An 18399-nucleotide genomic window follows, 5' to 3' on the forward strand; every position below is an offset into this window, starting at 1 on the left:
AAGAAAACCTATCCTTGCTCTGGTGAGGTGGGCTTGTCTTGTGGAATTCTTGAGGCAAACAGCTTCAGATCATGTTGGGTGGAGAGAATGAACTGGAATTACCAACTTCTTTCCACTCTGGGAAGCTCCCTGCCTCCTCCTCTACCTGCTATGCCTGGAGTTAATGGCCAAAAGAGAGACACCAGAATTGTTTCTTTGAGGGCAGTGAAGGGTGTGTAGTGGGAAAACCAGAGAGAGTTTTGAAGCTTTTCCCACAGCTGAACTGGGAGAAGGAAAGAAAGAGAAGGACAAAGACCCATGTATTGGGACACCATACCTCAGAGGGAATTTATTATGAATTACCACACCCTCTTCCCACCATCCACCTATGTGGCACATACAGTCGAAGGACTTAGTTATACAAAGTCACATCTCCCTGCTAAACTGCCCATGCCACCTATCTCACCTGGAAATAGAGCTGCACACATTTCCAGCACAGTTCCCTGTGTGCTTGAAGTGGGCAAGACTAGTCAGGAGGTACTGTGAAGGGTCAGTAGGCACTGGTTTTGTTGGGATATTGCCAGAATGGGGTTTCTGGAGGCAGCAGACCTCCATCTGGTGAAGCACAGGCAGGGGGACAGGGGTGGGATACCTGTGGTTTCAGGCAGGGGCTGAGAGAAGCACGGGCAGTCAAGTATTCCCCATGCCCTGGAGAGAAACCTTAAGCTCAATCCTTTGTTGCTTCTCTTCTGTAAGGACACAAGGCATAGCCCCGGAGGATGAAGAGCAGTGAGATGAGTGCAATATCTGGGTCGAGCAAGTTTCCATTTTTCTGGATAAAATGCTTTCCAAATGCAAGGTGGCACATCTCTTATGTTCTGAGAACTCCACTAACTCATTCCTGAAAAAATTGTTTATTCAGTGTAGGGGAAGTAAACCAAGAACTTCAGGTCTGAGATTTCTTGCTCCTGGGTCCTCTGGAAACTACGAGGAAACTGCCCACAGCCCCTCTGCTATGGAGCACCATGCAGTGTGTTTAAGCTGAGGGCTGGGCTCTGCTCAGCAGGTGTGGCATGATGTCCCTGATATAATACAAGTCTTTTAAGTATAAACTTCAAATCAGATCAGATCAGATCAGTTGCTCAGTCGTGTCCGCTCTTTGCAACCCCATGAATCGCAGCACGCCAGGCCTCCCTGTCCATCACCATCTCCCGGAGTTCACTGAGACTCACATCCATCCAATCAGTGATGCCATCCAGCCATCTCATGCGCTGTCATCCCCTTCTCCTCCTGCCCCCAATCCCTCCCAGCATCAGCTTGGTTTCTGCTTAACTCTTGAGACTGTCCTGTCAAAATCTCCCTCTAGGGAAGCTCCAATCCATGTGGTTTGTTTGTTGCCACATCCTTTGTGCACAGAGCTAGGGAGGACAACTTGGATACTGCCAGAGGGCCTAGTTTTCTTGGGTCTTTCCATCTCTCATAAGCTCCACACCTCATACCCTTTTTCTCTATTCTCACCCCTCTGTCAGTCTTTCTTCTTAGAATTCCTCCTTCCTCAGTGTCCCTTCCCTTCTGGAGTGTCCCTTTAGTCTCTCCCCTGATCTCTGCCAACTTTTCTTTCTCTCGCTTGCTCTGGACCTCTTCTAAACATCTTTGTGTCCCTCTTTACTCAATTTATCCTGTCCGTTTTTCCTCTTAGCCCCAAGATTTCACTCTCCCTGTTATTCTTCACCCTCTTCCAGTTGGCTGCCTCCCACTCTTAGGTCACCCTCCCCTTAGGAGCCTCTCCATTCCCAGCCCCTTCCCACATCCTTTCTTAAGCAGCCACCTTCCCTTTTCCTTTCCCCCACAGCCCATCTCTAGTTCATTCTCCTCTCCTCTCCCTAGCCCAAACCAGCTAAGTCCTATTTCATTTTTATTTGGCTGATTATGATAGTAGCTGAAATTTATTCACAGCCTAAATGTTACAGCTGCTCCTTCCTTTTATGTTCCATCCACCAAACACACCCAACCTTTTCAACATGAAAAATTCCTTACACAGCATTTCATGACCACATACATTTGTATTTCTTAGAACAAGACAATACTTATGCTGGCAAAGATGTTGAATCAACATGGACCCTAAAGCTTTCAATACACTGAAAAGTAACATTATCTTGCATGTCTACAAAGTACGCATTTGTTTTCACAAATGTGGCAAAGTTTATCCTGACAGTTAGGACTTTTTCACCAAATCATAGACATAGATATGGAAATCATCATCAAACTTGATGAAATAAACAGAGGGTTTGGCTTCCACTTGGTGAATGACCATTCCAATCCGTTTGGAGCCATCTTCTTTGGTATATTCCACATGTTTACCTATCAGACCATCTACAACTCCTCCTGGCTCCCTTTCTGCGAGAGGAGACTCATTGGACTCTGGCATGATACGGAGGTCTCCTTCTTTATAATCATCTAGAAGTTGGTACATGTACAAGACAGGGTCTTTCTCATAGGTAATATAAAACCAGGCTTTCATGATCGGTGCTTGGGCTAAGACCATTCCTCTCCATTCATCCTTAGAACCATGCTCATCCTCAAACATATGTTCCACAGCTTTACCAATTATGGTATTTGCAAGGTTTGCATCACTGACTTGAGTTGATGCCACCCTGTCAGAAAGAATTTTAAGAGACAAAACTCTTTCATCTCTGTGAAGTTCCAGTCCATAGACACAGTCAATTCCATCATATTTCACCAGATAAAGAGAAGGATTTATAGGCACCTGATCCAGAACAGTTCCTTTCCACTGAGTGATTGGTTCATCACCTTCCTTCCATCCATGTGAAATTCTGCAGCCCACAATGTTCCTGCGGGGCTGGGACGAAGGTCTGCCTCTCTGCTTCTTTTGGGAGGCTTTTTTCTTCATCATGTTTGCAGACCCAGTGGCCTTTCCTGCAACAGCCCTGGTTTGCTGCCCTTCGGCCTCCTGTGAGATGGGGGTTTTCATGTCTGCCGGAGGAGGAGAGAAGATAAGAGAGAAACATTGAATATGCCATAAGGTGAAGTTCTGCCGACAGCGACGTCTCCATGTGCCCCGCGCCAGTGCCTAAAATTTCCCCATGAGCCTGGCAGTAATGCTGGAAATCCTGGCTGTGTGCCTGAAAGTGCTCTTCCTTCTAGGTTCCCTGAGGCTGTGGTGAAAGGCGGCAGCGACAGCGGCAGCAGCAGTGGTGCTGCCTAGGTTTAGGAACTCTGCAGGAGGGGGCAGACTACGTCCTTGTTCAGAGACCTCAGCCTCTGTCACCGCCACTGACACCCATTCTGAATCCCCTGCAAAACCCCATATCCCTCCACAGCCCTGACCCACATGCCCTCACTCACTGTCGTCCTGCTCAGAACATCCCAGTAGTCTGCTACTCACATGCCCCCTGTCTACCTCCACTCGCTTTCTTGGCCCCCAGTGCCCTCGGCTCCCTGTGCTCATCTTCAATATCTTGCCTGCTTCCTAACGCTATGCCCCTTTCCTACTGCCCTTGCACTCCCCCTTCCCACCCTAGCCTCACCCTGCGCCTGCCTCCACCCCTTATCTCTGGCAGGAATCCATCCCAAACCCCTTCTCTGTCCCGGCGCCCACCAATGGCCTTTCCTTTCCTGGCGTCCACCGCCGGGATCTCAGGCTTCACGTGTGCAAATTGGACACCTCGCAGCTTCCTTTACAGTGAGTCTGTTTGCAAGCAGGATAGGCAGGTGATGAGCTGGGTGCTTGCAACAGCTGGGAGGGGAGGATCCTTAGTCGAGGAGCTCTTTCAGAAGGGCGGAGGAGTAGGAGAGGAGGATGGCGGCGGTGTCTTCAGCACTCTGTTCTGAGGCCCTCCGCCTCTTTCTTGGTGGCGGCTGCCCCTCTGCGACATCGGGATCCCACCAGCCGCTACTGGTGCAGTAGTCTCCTCCCTTTTTCCGTAGCGCAGCTTCCTGCCAGGAGAGAAGCCTCCCCTTCCTGCCAAACACCGCCTGCCCCACCTCAACTCTTAAGCCCACCGCTGCTCTGAGCATGGGAGGTGCTACTTGTCTCCCGATCCCGCCCCTTTTCCAAATCTGAAGCAGCTGGGCCTGTAATCCTTCTCCCTATTGCCCCCTCCTCTTTCCTCCCCGTTTCAGGGTCCTGTTTCTCCTGTGCACCTCCACCTCCATCCCGTAAGTATCCCTGTTTCATCTGCTTTCCATCTACTAGGAATTTGTCTTTACTTTCCCCCAGTGCACTTATGTAGTTATTTTTCATACTAAAATGTGCCTTTCCTATCATTTACAAGGATTTTTGGTAGAAAGGGAGAAATGTGCTCAGTCTGCCATCTTGACCCAATCTCTATGTAAGCTTTCCTTGTAAGTAAGTGTGTGAGCTCAGTGGTGTGTGAGTCCCCATGGATTGTAGCCCACCAGGCTGCTCTGTCAATGGAGTTTTCCGGGCAAAAATACTAGAGTCAGTTGCCATTTCGGACTCCCTTTCCGACCAAAGTTTGGAACTCCTGCATTAGCTGGCAGTCTCTTTACCACTAGAACAACCTTACTGGTTGGACTTACTGGTTGGACTTGATTTCTTTTTTTTTTTTTAATTTTATTTTATTTTTAAACTTTACATAATTGTATTAGTTTTGCCAAATATCAAAATGAATCCGCCACAGGTATACATGTGTTCCCCATCCTGAACCCTCCTCCCTCCTCCCTCCCCATACCATCCCTCTGGGTCGTCTTAGTGCACTAGCCCCAAGCATCCAGTATCGTGCATCGAACCTGGACTGGCATCTCGTTTCATACATGATATTTTACATGTTTCAATGCCATTCTCCCAAATCTTCCCACCCTCTCCCTCTCCCATTCTTAAGTCCCCTTTCTTTTACTTTTACTCTATTGCAAATGAATTTCCTCCACAATGTTAACATTGTGGAACTCTTGGAAAATTGATATGAAGAAAATAATCAGCTGCAATTCTAGCTGTCATTCCCTAGGGTTCCCAGCCATATACTACCACTCATTATTTGTTTTGTCATTTTTTTCTAGGATCTTACAAAACTAAGATCACTTTGCATAGGCAAGTTAATACTCTGGTTTTTTTCCTTATTGATTATGCATTTTCTTAAAATATTAAATATTCTGAAAACCATTATTTCTCTTATTCATTCATCAAATATTTATTGAGCACCTACTGCATGTATGGCCTTTGGTCGATGAAACTCAGTTTTACAGGGGCCACAATTTAATTTCTCCCATTACTGAACATTGGGATTATGTTTCCACAATAGCTGGTAATTTAGTCTATCAGAAAAGAGAGCTTCAGGAAAAAATAAGTTTATAAGAACCAATTAGATAAAATGATGGAGAATCAATGAAGAATTATTCTTTAAGGAATGCTGGAATGATTCTTTAAAAATGTGAAGGAAAAATTTTACACTAAATTTATTCTAATATCAATAGATTTATTAAAATGTAAAATGCAACAAACTAACTCAAAACCAACTAAACAAACTCAATGTTTAGTGGTTATTAAATACATATAATATCTGAATCAAGTGATAGATTGAATGTTAACAAAGCAACAAAGCTCAAATAATTACTAAAAAGGAAAGATCAATAAAAATTTGATTCAATTATCAAAGTATAAAATATTAATATCGATTATGAAAAAATTCATATCTAAAACTGATGCAAATAAAAGTTCATACACATTTTTTAATAGAAAGCAAATTTCAGACATGCTTTAGTTCATGTGAGAGTTTATTTCTGGCTAACTTTTATTCCTTGGAGTCCCAACCAAAAATTAATGGGATTTGCCAGGACTTTGGATTCCAATTATCCTTAGCTTCAATAGGGTGTCATAACCTCTTCTGAGATAAGCCTTTCAGCAGTTTCCTCTAGAGTGGTTAAACTTCCTCAGTGGGAAAACATCCACCAAATTCTCTGTCTCTTGGACCTGTTGTCCTCCATATCTTGGTTGGGAAATTATTTCCTATCATCTTACTTTTCATATCAACTATTTATAATAGCTCCACACTGGAAATCACCCAAATTTTCATAAATGGTAGATGGCATATTTGTGGTATATCCATTCATACAATGGACTATCATACAGGATTGAGAATGAGTAAACTACAACTGCATGCAACAATTTGAATGAATCTCACAAATATGTTGTTAAAAAGAAGAAACAAAAGGGCACACATTTTCTTTCCAATTTATTTAAATTTCAAAAATCAATAGTCTATTGTCTTAAAATTTAAAAAAAAAGCAGTTATTCTTACAAGGATGTTTTCAAAATAGATGGTAACAATTCACATTTCACTGGTAATTGATGAAAGAATGCATGGAGGCTTTTAAAAAATTTTCCTCCTTTCCATTTTTATTAATAAATTTTAAGAGCTTTATTGAGGTATAATGACGTACAATAAACTTTCATTTTTAAAGTGTACAATTTGATGAGTTTGACACAGGCATACATCCATGAAACCATACCCACAGTGATAATAGTGAACAAATCCAAATCCTTAACTTTCCTCATGCCCCCTTGTTTATCCCACAATCCCACACTTACTTACTGCCTCCTCTGCTTTTCTGCTTGCTGTCACTGTAGGTTGAATTTAATTTTCTACAATTTTTAAAATTTGTATGGGGATATAGTTGTTTTGCAATGTTGTTAGTTTCTACTGTACAGCAAAGTGAATCAGCTATTCATATACAGATATGCCCTCTTTTTTTTTTATTTCCTTCCCATTTAGGTCACCACAGAGCACTGAGTGGAGTTCCCTGACTTATACAATAGGTTGTCATTAGTTATCTATTTTATATATAGTATCAATAGTTATATATGTCAATCTCAATCTCCCAACTCATCCAAGCCTCCTTTCTCCCCTTTGGTATCCATACATTTGCTCTCTGTATCTGTATATCTATTTCTGTTTTGCAAATAAAATGATCTATACCATTTTTATTGATTCCACATAGATGTGTTAATATTTTTTTTCTCTTTTTGACTTCACTCTGTATGACAGTCTCTAGGTCCATCCATGTCTGTGCAAATGACCCAGTTTCATTCTGTTTTAGGACTGCATAACATTTGACACAATGGAGACATATTTTAACATGTATATATAGCAAGAATGATTCATAGGGATGATACGCAGCAAAATGTGTTGAATTGTAACACTTTGCAGCCTAGCATTCAATCACACTTTTTCTGGTAATAATATGTCCTTCTTCCTCTTGGGAACAACCTAAGTCTGACCTTTCAGAGCACTGAAATACTGTCCAAGTGACTGTTTTATACTAGGTATACAACCTAGTCAGAGTCAATGAAGCACAATGCTATTTTTGCACAAACTGCTGGGTGTGAAGTAAATGATCTTGTCCACTGGACGTGAGTGAACCTGAGAGGATATGAAGATCGAGCTGCTCAGTTTACCCTACAATGGTCTGGAGACTGAGGACAAAGCTGCACAGAGACAAGACCACAGCAAAACTAGGCAAAAGAGGGAGACTGTTGTCCTAATGACACATTATGTACCTATAGGTGGTCATGGCCACTGATTTCCCAACATTCATCCCACTCTAAAATTTTACTCTAGGCTATTCATGGTAATGCTACTCCCCCTGCAAGTGGTTGGCTTAGCATTTGGCATATGATCTAATCTTGGCCAATTAAACATGATGAGGTACTTCTGAGGAAAAAAAAAAATATTCTTAAGGGAAACAGAAAATGGTGTTTCCTTTTCTTCTTTAGGGCAATGCTATTTCTATATATGACCGTTGGAATCAGTAACCAGCCTGAGGACAAAACCAGCACATTGAATATGGCTTAGGAGGAAATGAAAATACTCTGAGCTCTTTGTCATTTCATTTAGCTTCTGGTCATACCATTCCTGGAGTCCTAGTTCTGACTCCAAGTTATGAGATAAGAAACTTCTGAATAAGTAAAGCAATTTGAGTCTGGGTTTTAATAATAACAATACTTGAAATGTAAGGTATCTGAAATGGCAGAGTCTGTTTAATAAATGTATGTGCATCTGTGTTTTACACATAAAAATACACTCATACATAAAAAATAGTAAGTCTTATGTAGGGTTAAGAATAAATAAAATTTGAAGGTAGAAGTTAAATTTGAAATTTGCAAACTCTTAGCATGTAACTTTATATTTTTTATTGGCTTAATGGAATTTATTTACTTACATGAGTTATAATGTATAAAATCTGCAAATTAGCTATATATATATTTATATCAGTATAATCAAACTTTACAAAATACTTCAAATCTTATTTTTCTAGACAAGCAGAACACTTGAAATTTTACATTTTTTTTAAATTTTATTTTATTTTTAAACTTTACAAATTGTATTAGTTTTGCCAAATATCAAAATGAATCCACCACAGGTATACATGTGTTCCCCATCCTGAACCCTCCTCCCTCCCCCCTCCCCATACCATCCCTCTGTGTCATCCCAGTGCACCAGCCCCAAGCATCCAGTATCGTGCATCGAACCTGGACTGGCAACTCGTTTCATACATGATATTATACATGTTTCAATGCCATTCTCCCAAATCTTCCCACCCTCTCCCTCTTCCACAGAGTCCATAAGACTGTTCTATACATCAGTGTCTCTTTTGCTGTCTCGTACACAGGGTTATTGTTAGCATCTTTCTAAATTCCATATATATGTGTTAGTATACTGTATTGGTGTTTTTCTTTCTGGCTTACTTCACTCTGTATAATAGGCTCTAGTTTCATCCACCTCATTAGAACTGATTCAAATGTATTCTTTTTAATGGCTGAGTAATACTCCATTGTGTATATGTACCACTGCTTTCTTATCCATTCATCTGCTGATGGACATCTAGGTTGCTTCCATGTCCTGGCTATTATAAACAGTGCTGCAATTAACATTGGGGTACACGTGTCTCTTTCCCTTCTGATTTCCTCAGTGTGTATGCCCAGCAGTGGGATTGCTGGATCATAAGGCAGTTCTATTTCCAGTTTTTTAAGGAATCTCCACACTGTTCTCCATAGTGGCTATACTAGTTTGCATTCCCACCAACAGTGTAAGAGGTTTCCCTTTTCTCCACACCCTCTCCAGCATTTATTGCTTGTAGACTTTTGGATCGCAGCCATTCTGACTGGTGTGAAATGGTACCTCATAGTTATTTTGACTTGCATTTCTCTGATAATGAGTGATGTTGAGCATCTTTTCATGTGTTTGTTAGCCATCTGTATGTCTTCTTTGGAGAAATGTCTATTTAGTTCTTTAGCCCATTTTTTGATTGGGTCATTTATTTTTCTGGAGTTGAGCTGTAGGAGTTGCTTGTATATTTTTGAGATTAGTTGTTTGTCAGTTGCTTCATTTGCTATTATTTTCTCCCATTCTGAAGGCTGTCTTTTCACCTTGTTGATAGTTTCCTTTGTTGTGCAGAAGCTTTTAAGTTTAATTAGGTCCCATTTGTTTACTTTTGCTTTTATTTCCAATATTCTGGGAGGTGGGTCATAGAGGATCCTGCTGTGATGTATGTCAGAGAGTGTTTTGCCTATGTTCTCCTCTAGGAGTTTTATAGTTTCTGGTCTTACATTTAGATCTTTAATCCATTTGGAGTTTATTTTTGTGTATGGTGTTAGAAAGTGTTCTAGTTTCACTCTTTTACAAGTGGTTGACCAGATTTCCCAGCACCACTTGTTAAAGAGATTGACTTTAATCCATTGTATATTCTTGCCTCCTTTGTCAAAGATAAGGTGTCCATATGTGTGTGGATTTATCTCTGGGCTTTCTATTTTGTTCCATTGATCTATATTTCTGTCTTTGTGCCAGTACCATACTGTCTTGATAACTGTGGCTTTGTAGTAGAGCCTGAAGTCAGGTAGGTTGATTCCTCCAGTTCCATTCTTCTTTCTCAAGATAGCTTTGGCTATTCGAGGTTTTCTGTATTTCCATACAAATTGTGAAATTATTTGTTCTAGCTCTTACATTTCTTAAAAGTATTTTCAGTGAATTTGACTTTTAACTTTTACTTCATATGAGAAAATAAGTTTTAACTAGCTGTTAGATGTTCATTCATATATTATTGACATTTTTTCTTTTCATCATTTGACATAATAAATGACATGCTGAATAAGTTTTGTAGAATTAAATAAATACTATTTTTATTTAATGCTCAAAGCCCAAGTTATATACAAGGACATAGAGGACAATATATAAGGGCCTTCAATAGCAGCCAATAGGCTCACATAGGTCACTTCTCAAGATATGACTTCAGAAATGAGCAATGATTTGAAAGCCTTCCAGTTATAGCCATTATTTTTGCTATTATTTTGTAACACTGATCTTGCATACACCTTGTATATTTCTATAAACTCAATGTCAATGTTGCTCATGCTATATCTGAGAAAACCCAGTGAGAGTAATTGAATTCTAAAGAATAAGATTTTTTTCAGATACAGTTGAGCTTTGGAAGGCCATAAACCATTCTAAAGCTAAGATTTTCTTTTTCGCCTCCCAAACAGAGAGTCAGTTTCTTCCCCTTTGTGGGCAATATCATTCTGGTTGAGAATTCATGATCTAGAGCTTGCAGGGTAAAGCAAGGAGATTGGGTTGTATGTCAACTGTAATAGGAAGCTTTTGGAGAATTTTAAGCGAGGTGATATAATCTCAATTATATTTTTAAAATCTCACTCCAGCGATTATGTTGAGAATTGAAAGGAAAGCAAGGAGATCTTCATTCCCAACACTCAATTTAATCAGGCTTAAGGTTTTTTTATTATTATTATTATTACTTTTTGCTCAGTTGTGTCCAACTCTTTGTGACCCCATGCACTGTAGCCTACCAGGCTCCTCCCTCCATGGGATTCTCCAGGCAAGAGTACTGGAGTAGGTTGCCATTTTCCTTCTCCAGGGGATCTTCCTGACTCAGGGATCGAACCCGGGTCTCCTGTATTCCAGGCAAAATCTTTAACCTCTGAGCCACCAGGTTTTATATTCTACGCTAAATCCTTTAGTTACTGAGATAACACATTTCTCTCCCTATCTGCCAAAGCATCAAGTCATATGCTTACTGCTTTTGTTTTCAGTTTGTTCTTCATCATTGGTTCTGGGGTTTTTCTCACAGTCTTTAAAGTTCAGCTATAAATTTAAAAGGAGAGCTGTCATATTTCATCCAACATTTTAAAGTGATTTAATAGAAGAGTTTTCCTCTACCTACACTTTATTCTTTTTTAAGCCTGTGGGTTCATTAGCCACTCTTTTAGTCAACTAGTTGTGCACTTCTTTCCCTTCATGATGGATACAAGAAGATTACAGGGGAGTCAGAGGAGTCATGCCCATATTTTGTGAGAGCCTTCCTTCAATACTTACTGTTTTTTCTTTAATGAGTGAGCTAGGTGGTTCATGGCTTATTTCAGAATCCTCTCAAATTGATATTAAAAATGACATTAAAGCCACACTGAAACATTAATTCTTTAAACTATAACACATTGCAAATTATGCCCAGGTATGTTGTACAACATATTAACAGTACAAGGCAAGAAATGTTGGGTGAGATGGATGAAAGGAGTCAATACGTACAAACTTCCAGTTATGTGTCATATAGACATAATGTACAGCAATGTGACTCTAGTTAATAATATTTTATTGCATATTGAAAGCTGCTAAGAGAATAGAGCTTAAAAATTCTCATCACAAGGAAAACTATGAATGATGAATATTAACTGGACTACTGTAATCATTTTGCAATATATGCAAAATCAAAATATTGCACACCTGAGACTAAATAATATTATATGCCAATTATATATCTCAGTAAAAAGAAATATTATTTTTTGAAAATAAAATGCAAGTTATTTTTGCAGACCCTCATTCCCCTTGCTTCACAGCTCCTAATAACTTCTATAATGTGAGTTTGATAGGATGGATATATGAGAAACCTTTTGAGTTGTTTATTGTAGTTATCTCTTTTAGGCACAATCTAATCAACTTTAAGACAGAGTAAACTTTGTAGGCAAGTGACACTTGTCCCTATCAGGGAGACTTGCAGTTGTATCCAGCTTTGCCTGTAATTGCGTGAAGTATGAGGAAGTACTTGTGGCCTCAGAGCTAAGCATGTCCTCCAAGCCAGCTTTATCAATTATAAAGGAAATATTTTGACCTCCATTTGTGTCATTATTGTGCCTGTCCTTCAAATGGTTAAAAACTTGCAAGGAGAAAAGGGGCTTTATTTATTTGTCTTTTGGAACCTCAACCCAAACATTATGTTGAGCTGTGGAACAATTTCAATCTGCAAGGGAAGGAGCAACCATTATAGATATGCCATGGCCTGGCATTATTTGTTCAAGATAAATAGAGGACCTGGATAATTAGAGGATGTATTGTCATCTCTAAGACATGAAAGGAAACCTTTGGTATTCCAAATGTTTGTAGGTGCCTCTGGTAATAACCTGGAGGAAAGGGTTGGGAGATTCTGACAGTATTCCTTTAAATGTAATGCATACTCAAACCAAGACTGATTGTGTGACTCCCATTAGTAATTAGTCACTAGTACCATATCTACATCCATTTTAACTCAGAAAGGAAAATATCATCTGGGCTTGGGGAAGGAGGATGGAATGTTATCTAGGCAATGTACTTACAACAATGCTACATTACTATAGGCACTTTTACTAATAAGAAAATTCAAGACCTGTCCAAAACCCGCCTCCTTTTGAAGAGTCAGTTATGTTAAATTCTTTACTAACTGATTTAAACCAATGATAAACTCTGTTGGGGGTACCTTCTGCCCATTATCACGAGAGCAACTATTAGTTCTTATCTGGTTACAATAGAAGGACGAGGGAATGTTCCAAGGAGGTGAAGCAAAAGTAGGAATGTATACAGGCTTTCTTGGACAGTTTCTAATTCTCACTTCATCAGCATTATATACTCAATTTAAGGAAGGAAGAGCCCAAATGCTTTATCTATTCTTTCACCTGGGAAATTGTGTGGCTCAAGGGTATCAGGAAACCTAGTATTGTAAGTGACACCTCTTACATTTCCCTTCAAGCAGATATCTTGTCTAAAGGGCAAATTGGGCATGCTACACTATACTGTAAAATATAGTGAGATAGACCAATTTTGGGCTTTCCTGGTAGCTCAGTGGTAAAGAATCTCCTGCCAATGCAGGAGATGTGGGTATGATTCCTGGATTGGAAAGGTCCCCTGGAGATGGAAATGGCAACCCATTCCAGTGTTCTTGTATGGGAAACACCATGGACAGAGAATCCTGATAGGCTATAGTTCATGGGGGTCTCAAAAGAGTCACACAAGACTTAGCAACTAAACGATCATAAAAACAAGACAAATTTCACATTACACATAGGGATGCCAGACTGCTTTAAACCATATCTGTTACCTGGATTATTGAAAAAGTCACAAAATGATCTCACATTTTCAGTCTGCACCACATTACAAACTACTCTTGAGTGTTGCCACAATAAATAATGTGCCTCTGCTGAAAATACTGAATGGTTCCCCATCACACACAGCATAAAACTCAAATTCCATTCTTCTCCCAGATCTGCATCACTTCTCTGAGCTCTCTTCCTTGGTATTCTCTACCTTGCTCACTCAGTTCCAGCCATGTTGGTATTCTCAAAATGGCTTGAACATGTCAGGCCTACTCTTGCCTTGGGCCTTAGCACTTGTTGTCCCTCTTGTTGGAATGCTCCTTCCCTAGACAACCACAGGGCTAGTCCTCTCAATGCCTTCAGGTCTTTACTCAAAAACTGTGCTCTCAGTGAGGCTCTCTCTGGACTTCCTATCTATCCAATTTCAGCCTCCTCCCTGGAATTCCAGTTCCCCCATTCTTTGCTTTATTTTTTCTTTCTTAACATTTATCAGTGTGAAAATACTTTATATTTTACTTTTTGTCTCTTGGCTACTGTCTGTCTCCTACACTACAATGAAAGTTCCATGAGGGTAAGATTACTTTATCTTTTTATGACTGTATCCTAAGCTCCTGTCTAGAAGACTGCCTGGCAGAGAGCCACCCTGAAGTAAGTATTTGTGAGATGAAGATAAAGCAACTAAAATAAAAAGCAAATGGGGTTAAAGTAAGCCAATGGAGGGCAAAGCTACCAATGAAATGCTTCCAGGGGATATATGGGCATTTTATTAGCGTGAAGCAGGCCATCTGGGGCCATGGCCCACGCAAGAGAGTATTCTGAGTTTAAAATGGGCTGAGCCCTTCCTCAGAGTCAACTGCTTGTGTCCTTGTTGGAATGCGGGCCCCAACCCTTGGTCTATCGTTTTGTTTTCTCAGGCAAGCCAAGAATGTGGATTTTTGAAATGTGAAATCCCCCAAATGTCTATATAGCTAATTTTAAAATGGAGAATGATAAAAATATGAAGATCAACCAAAATATGACAGTGGGCTGAAACTGGCCCATGAGTGGCCTGCAGGTGTTTGCTAGACTGAATTATGTGATGTATGAAAGAAAACCTATCCTTGCTCTGGTGAGGTGAGCTTGTCTTGTGGAATTCTTGAGGCAAACAGCTTCAGATCATGTTGGGTGGAGAGAATGAACTGGAATTACCAACTTCTTTCCACTCTGGGAAGCTCCCTGCCTCCTCCTCTACCTGCTATGCCTGGAGTTAATGGCCAAAAGAGAGACACCAGAATTGTTTCTTTGAGGGCAGTGAAGGGTGTGTAGTGGGAAAACCAGAGAGATTTTTGAAGCTTTTCCCACAGCTGAACTGGGAGAAGGAAAGAAAGAGAAGGACAAAGACCCATGTATTGGGACACCATACCTCAGAGGAATTTATTGTGAATTACCACACCCTCTTCCCACCATCCACCTATGTGGCACTATACAGTCGAAAGACTTAGTTATACAAAGTCACATCTCCCTGCTAAACTGCCCATGCCACCTATCTCACCTGGAAATAGAGCTGCACACATTTCCAGCACAGTTCCCTGTGTGCTTGAAGTGGGCAAGACTAGTCAGGAGGTACTGTGAAGGGTCAGTAGGCACTGGTTTTGTTGGGATATTGCCAGAATGGGGTTTCTGGAGGCAGCAGACCTCCATCTGGTGAAGCACAGGCAGGGGGACAGGGGTGGGATACCTGTGGTTTCAGGCAGGGGCTGAGAGAAGCACGGGCAGTCAAGTATTCCCCATGCCCTGGAGAGAAACCTTAAGCTCAATCCTTTGTTGCTTCTCTTCTGTAAGGACACAAGGCATAGCCCCGGAGGATGAAGAGCAGTGAGATGAGTGCAATATCTGGGTCGAGCAAGTTTCCATTTTTCTGGATAAAATGCTTTCCAAATGCAAGGTGGCACATCTCTTATGTTCTGAGAACTCCACTAACTCATTCCTGAAAAAATTGTTTATTCAGTGTAGGGGAAGTAAACCAAGAACTTCAGGTCTGAGATTTCTTGCTCCTGGGTCCTCTGGAAACTACGAGGAAACTGCCCACAGCCCCTCTGCTATGGAGCACCATGCAGTGTGTTTAAGCTGAGGGCTGGGCTCTGCTCAGCAGGTGTGGCATGATGTCCCTGATATAATACAAGTCTTTTAAGTATAAACTTCAAATCAGATCAGATCAGATCAGTTGCTCAGTCGTGTCCGGCTCTTTGCAACCCCATGAATCGCAGCACGCCAGGCCTCCCTGTCCATCACCATCTCCCGGAGTTCACTGAGACTCACATCCATCCAATCAGTGATGCCATCCAGCCATCTCATGCGCTGTCATCCCCTTCTCCTCCTGCCCCCAATCCCTCCCAGCATCAGCTTGGTTTCTGCTTAACTCTTGAGACTGTCCTGTCAAAATCTCCCTCTAGGGAAGCTCCAATCCATGTGGTTTGTTTGTTGCCACATCCTTTGTGCACAGAGCTAGGGAGGGCAACTTGGATACTGCCAGAGGGCCTAGTTTTCTTGGGTCTTTCCATCTCTCATAAGCTCCACACCTCATACCCTTTTTTCTCTATTCTCACTCCCTCTGTCAGTCTTTCTTCTTAGAATTCCTCCTTCCTCAGTGTCCCTTCCCTTCTGGAGTGTCCCTTTAGTCTCTCCCCTGATCTCTGCCAACTTTTCTTTCTCTCGCTTGCTCTGGACCTCTTCTAAACATCTTTGTGTCCCTCTTTACTCAATTTATCCTGTCCGTTTTTCCTCTTAGCCCCAAGATCTCACTCTCCCTGTTATTCTTCACCCTCTTCCAGTTGGCTGCCTCCCACTCTTAGGTCACCCTCCCCTTAGGAGCCTCTCCATTCCCAGCCCCTTCCCACATCCTTTCTTAAGCAGCCACCTTCCCTTTTCCTTTCCCCCACAGCCCATCTCTAGTTCATTCTCCTCTCCTCTCCCTAGCCCAAACCAGCTAAGTCCTATTCCATTTTTATTCATCTTTTCTTTTTTAAATATAAATTTATTTATTTTAATTGGAGGCTAATTACTTTACAATATTTTTATTTGTCTGATTATTATAGTAGTGCAATTTATTCACAGCCTGAATTTTACAGCTGCTCCTTCCTTTTATGTTCCATCCACTAAACACACCCAACCTTTTCAACATGAAAAATTCCTTACACAGCATTTCATGACCACATATATCTTTATTTGTTAGAATAAGACAATAGTTATGATGGAAAAGATGTTGAATCAACATGGACCCTAAAGCTTTCAATACACTGAAAAGTAACATTATCTTGCATGTCTACAAAGTATGCATTTGTTTGTACAAATGTGGCAAAGTTTACCCTGACAGTTAGGACATTTTCATCAAATCATAGACATAGATATGGAAATCATCATCAAACTTGATGAAACACACAGAGGGTTTAGCTTCAATTTGGTGAATGACTATTCCGATCTGTTTGGAGCCATCTTCTTTGGTATATTCCACATGTTTACCTATCAGACCATATACAACTCCTCCTGGCTCCATTTCTGCGAGAGGGGACTCATTGGACTCTGGTATGATATGGAGATCTCCTTCTTTATAATCATCTAGAAGTTGGTATGTGTACAAGACAGGATCTTTCTCATAGGTAATATAAAACCAGGCTTTCATGATCGGTGCTTGGGCTAAGACCATTCCTCTCCATTCATCCTTAGAACCATGCTTATCCTTAAACATATGTTTCACAGATTTACCAATTATAGTATTTGCAAGGTTTGCATCACTGACTTGAGTTGATGTCACCCTATCAGAAAGAATTTTAAGAGACAAAACTCTTTCATCTCTGTTAAGTTCCAGTCCATATACACAGTCAATTCCATCATATTTTATCAGATAAAGGCAAGGATTTATAGGCACCTGATCCAGAACAGTTCCTTTCCACTGAGTGATGGGTTCATCACCTTCCTTCCATCCATGTGAAATTCTGCAGCCCACAATGTTACTGCAGGGCAGGGACGAAGTTCTGCCTCTCTGCTTCTTTTGCGAAGCTTTTTTCTTCATCATATTTGCAGATCCAGTGGCTTTTCGTGAAACAGCCCTAGTTTGCTGGCCTTCGGCCTCCTGTGAGTTGGGGGTTTTCATGTCTGCAGCAGTAGGAAAGAAGATAAGAGAGAAACATTGAATATGCCATAAGGTGAAGTTCTGCCGACAGCGACGTCTCCATGTGCCCCGCGCCAGTGCCTAAAATTTCCCCATGAGCCTGGCAGTAATGCTGGAAATCCTGGCTGTGTGCCTGAAAGTGCTCTTCCTTCTAGGTTCCCTGAGGCTGTGGTGAAAGGCGGCAGCGACAGCGGCAGCAGCAGTGGTGCTGCCTAGGTTTAGGAACTCTGCAGGAGGGGGCAGACTACGTCCTTGTTCAGAGACCTCAGCCTCTGTCACCGCCACTGACACCCATTCTGAATCCCCTGCAGAACTCCTATCCCTCCACAGCCCTGACCCACATGCCCTCACTCACTGTCGGTCCTGCTCAGAACGCCCCAGTAGTCTGCTACTCACATGCCCCCTTTCTACCTCCACTCGCTTTCTTGGCCCCCAGTGCCCTTGGCTCCCTGAGCTCATCTTCAATATCTTGCCTGCTTCCTAACGCTATGCCCCTTTCCTATTGACCATTGCACTCCCACTTCCCACCTTAGCCTCACCGGTGCCTGCTCCACCCCTTATCTCTGGCAGGAATCCATCCCAACCCCCTTCTCTGTCCCGGTGCCCACCAATGGCCTTTCTTTTCCTGGTGTCCACCGCCGGGATCTCAGGCTTCACGTGTGCAAATTGGACACCTCGCAGCTTCCTTTACAGTGAGTCTGTGTGCAAGCAGGATAGGCAGGGGATGAGTTGAGTGCTTGGGATGGGCGGATCCTTTAGGGAGGAGCTAATTCAAGAGGGTGGGGCTCGGGTAGGTGAGGAGGTAGTGGTGTTTTCAGAGCTGTATTCTGCCTCCTTGTTGGTGGTGATGGCCCGCTCTGAGACATATGCCTCCATCAGTGCTATT

The 18399-nt window shown here is 41.6% G+C and overlaps 2 protein-coding genes across 2 annotated transcripts; both read right to left on the minus strand.

Moving 5' to 3' along the window:
- Nucleotides 1–1872: 1872 nt before the first annotated feature.
- Nucleotides 1873–3996, minus strand: LOC102280987 (spindlin-2). Its single transcript, XM_005900870.2, has 2 exons — nucleotides 3599–3996; nucleotides 1873–2973 (listed from the first exon to the last, which is right to left on the minus strand). Exon 2 carries the CDS (start codon nucleotides 2969–2971, stop codon nucleotides 2195–2197), a length of 777 nt encoding a protein of 258 aa, XP_005900932.1. The 5' UTR covers nucleotides 2972–2973; nucleotides 3599–3996; the 3' UTR covers nucleotides 1873–2194.
- A 12722-nt stretch (nucleotides 3997–16718) lies between these two features.
- Nucleotides 16719–17495, minus strand: LOC102281441 (spindlin-2). Its single transcript, XM_070366219.1, has 2 exons — nucleotides 17271–17495; nucleotides 16719–16994 (listed from the first exon to the last, which is right to left on the minus strand). The coding sequence occupies exons 1-2, from the start codon at nucleotides 17493–17495 to the stop codon at nucleotides 16719–16721; spliced, it is 501 nt and encodes a 166-aa protein (XP_070222320.1).
- Between the last annotated feature and the right edge of the window lie 904 nt (nucleotides 17496–18399).

This window comes from Bos mutus, chromosome X (assembly GCF_027580195.1).
Source record: "Bos mutus isolate GX-2022 chromosome X, NWIPB_WYAK_1.1, whole genome shotgun sequence".
Classification (NCBI taxonomy): Eukaryota; Metazoa; Chordata; class Mammalia; order Artiodactyla; family Bovidae; genus Bos; species Bos mutus.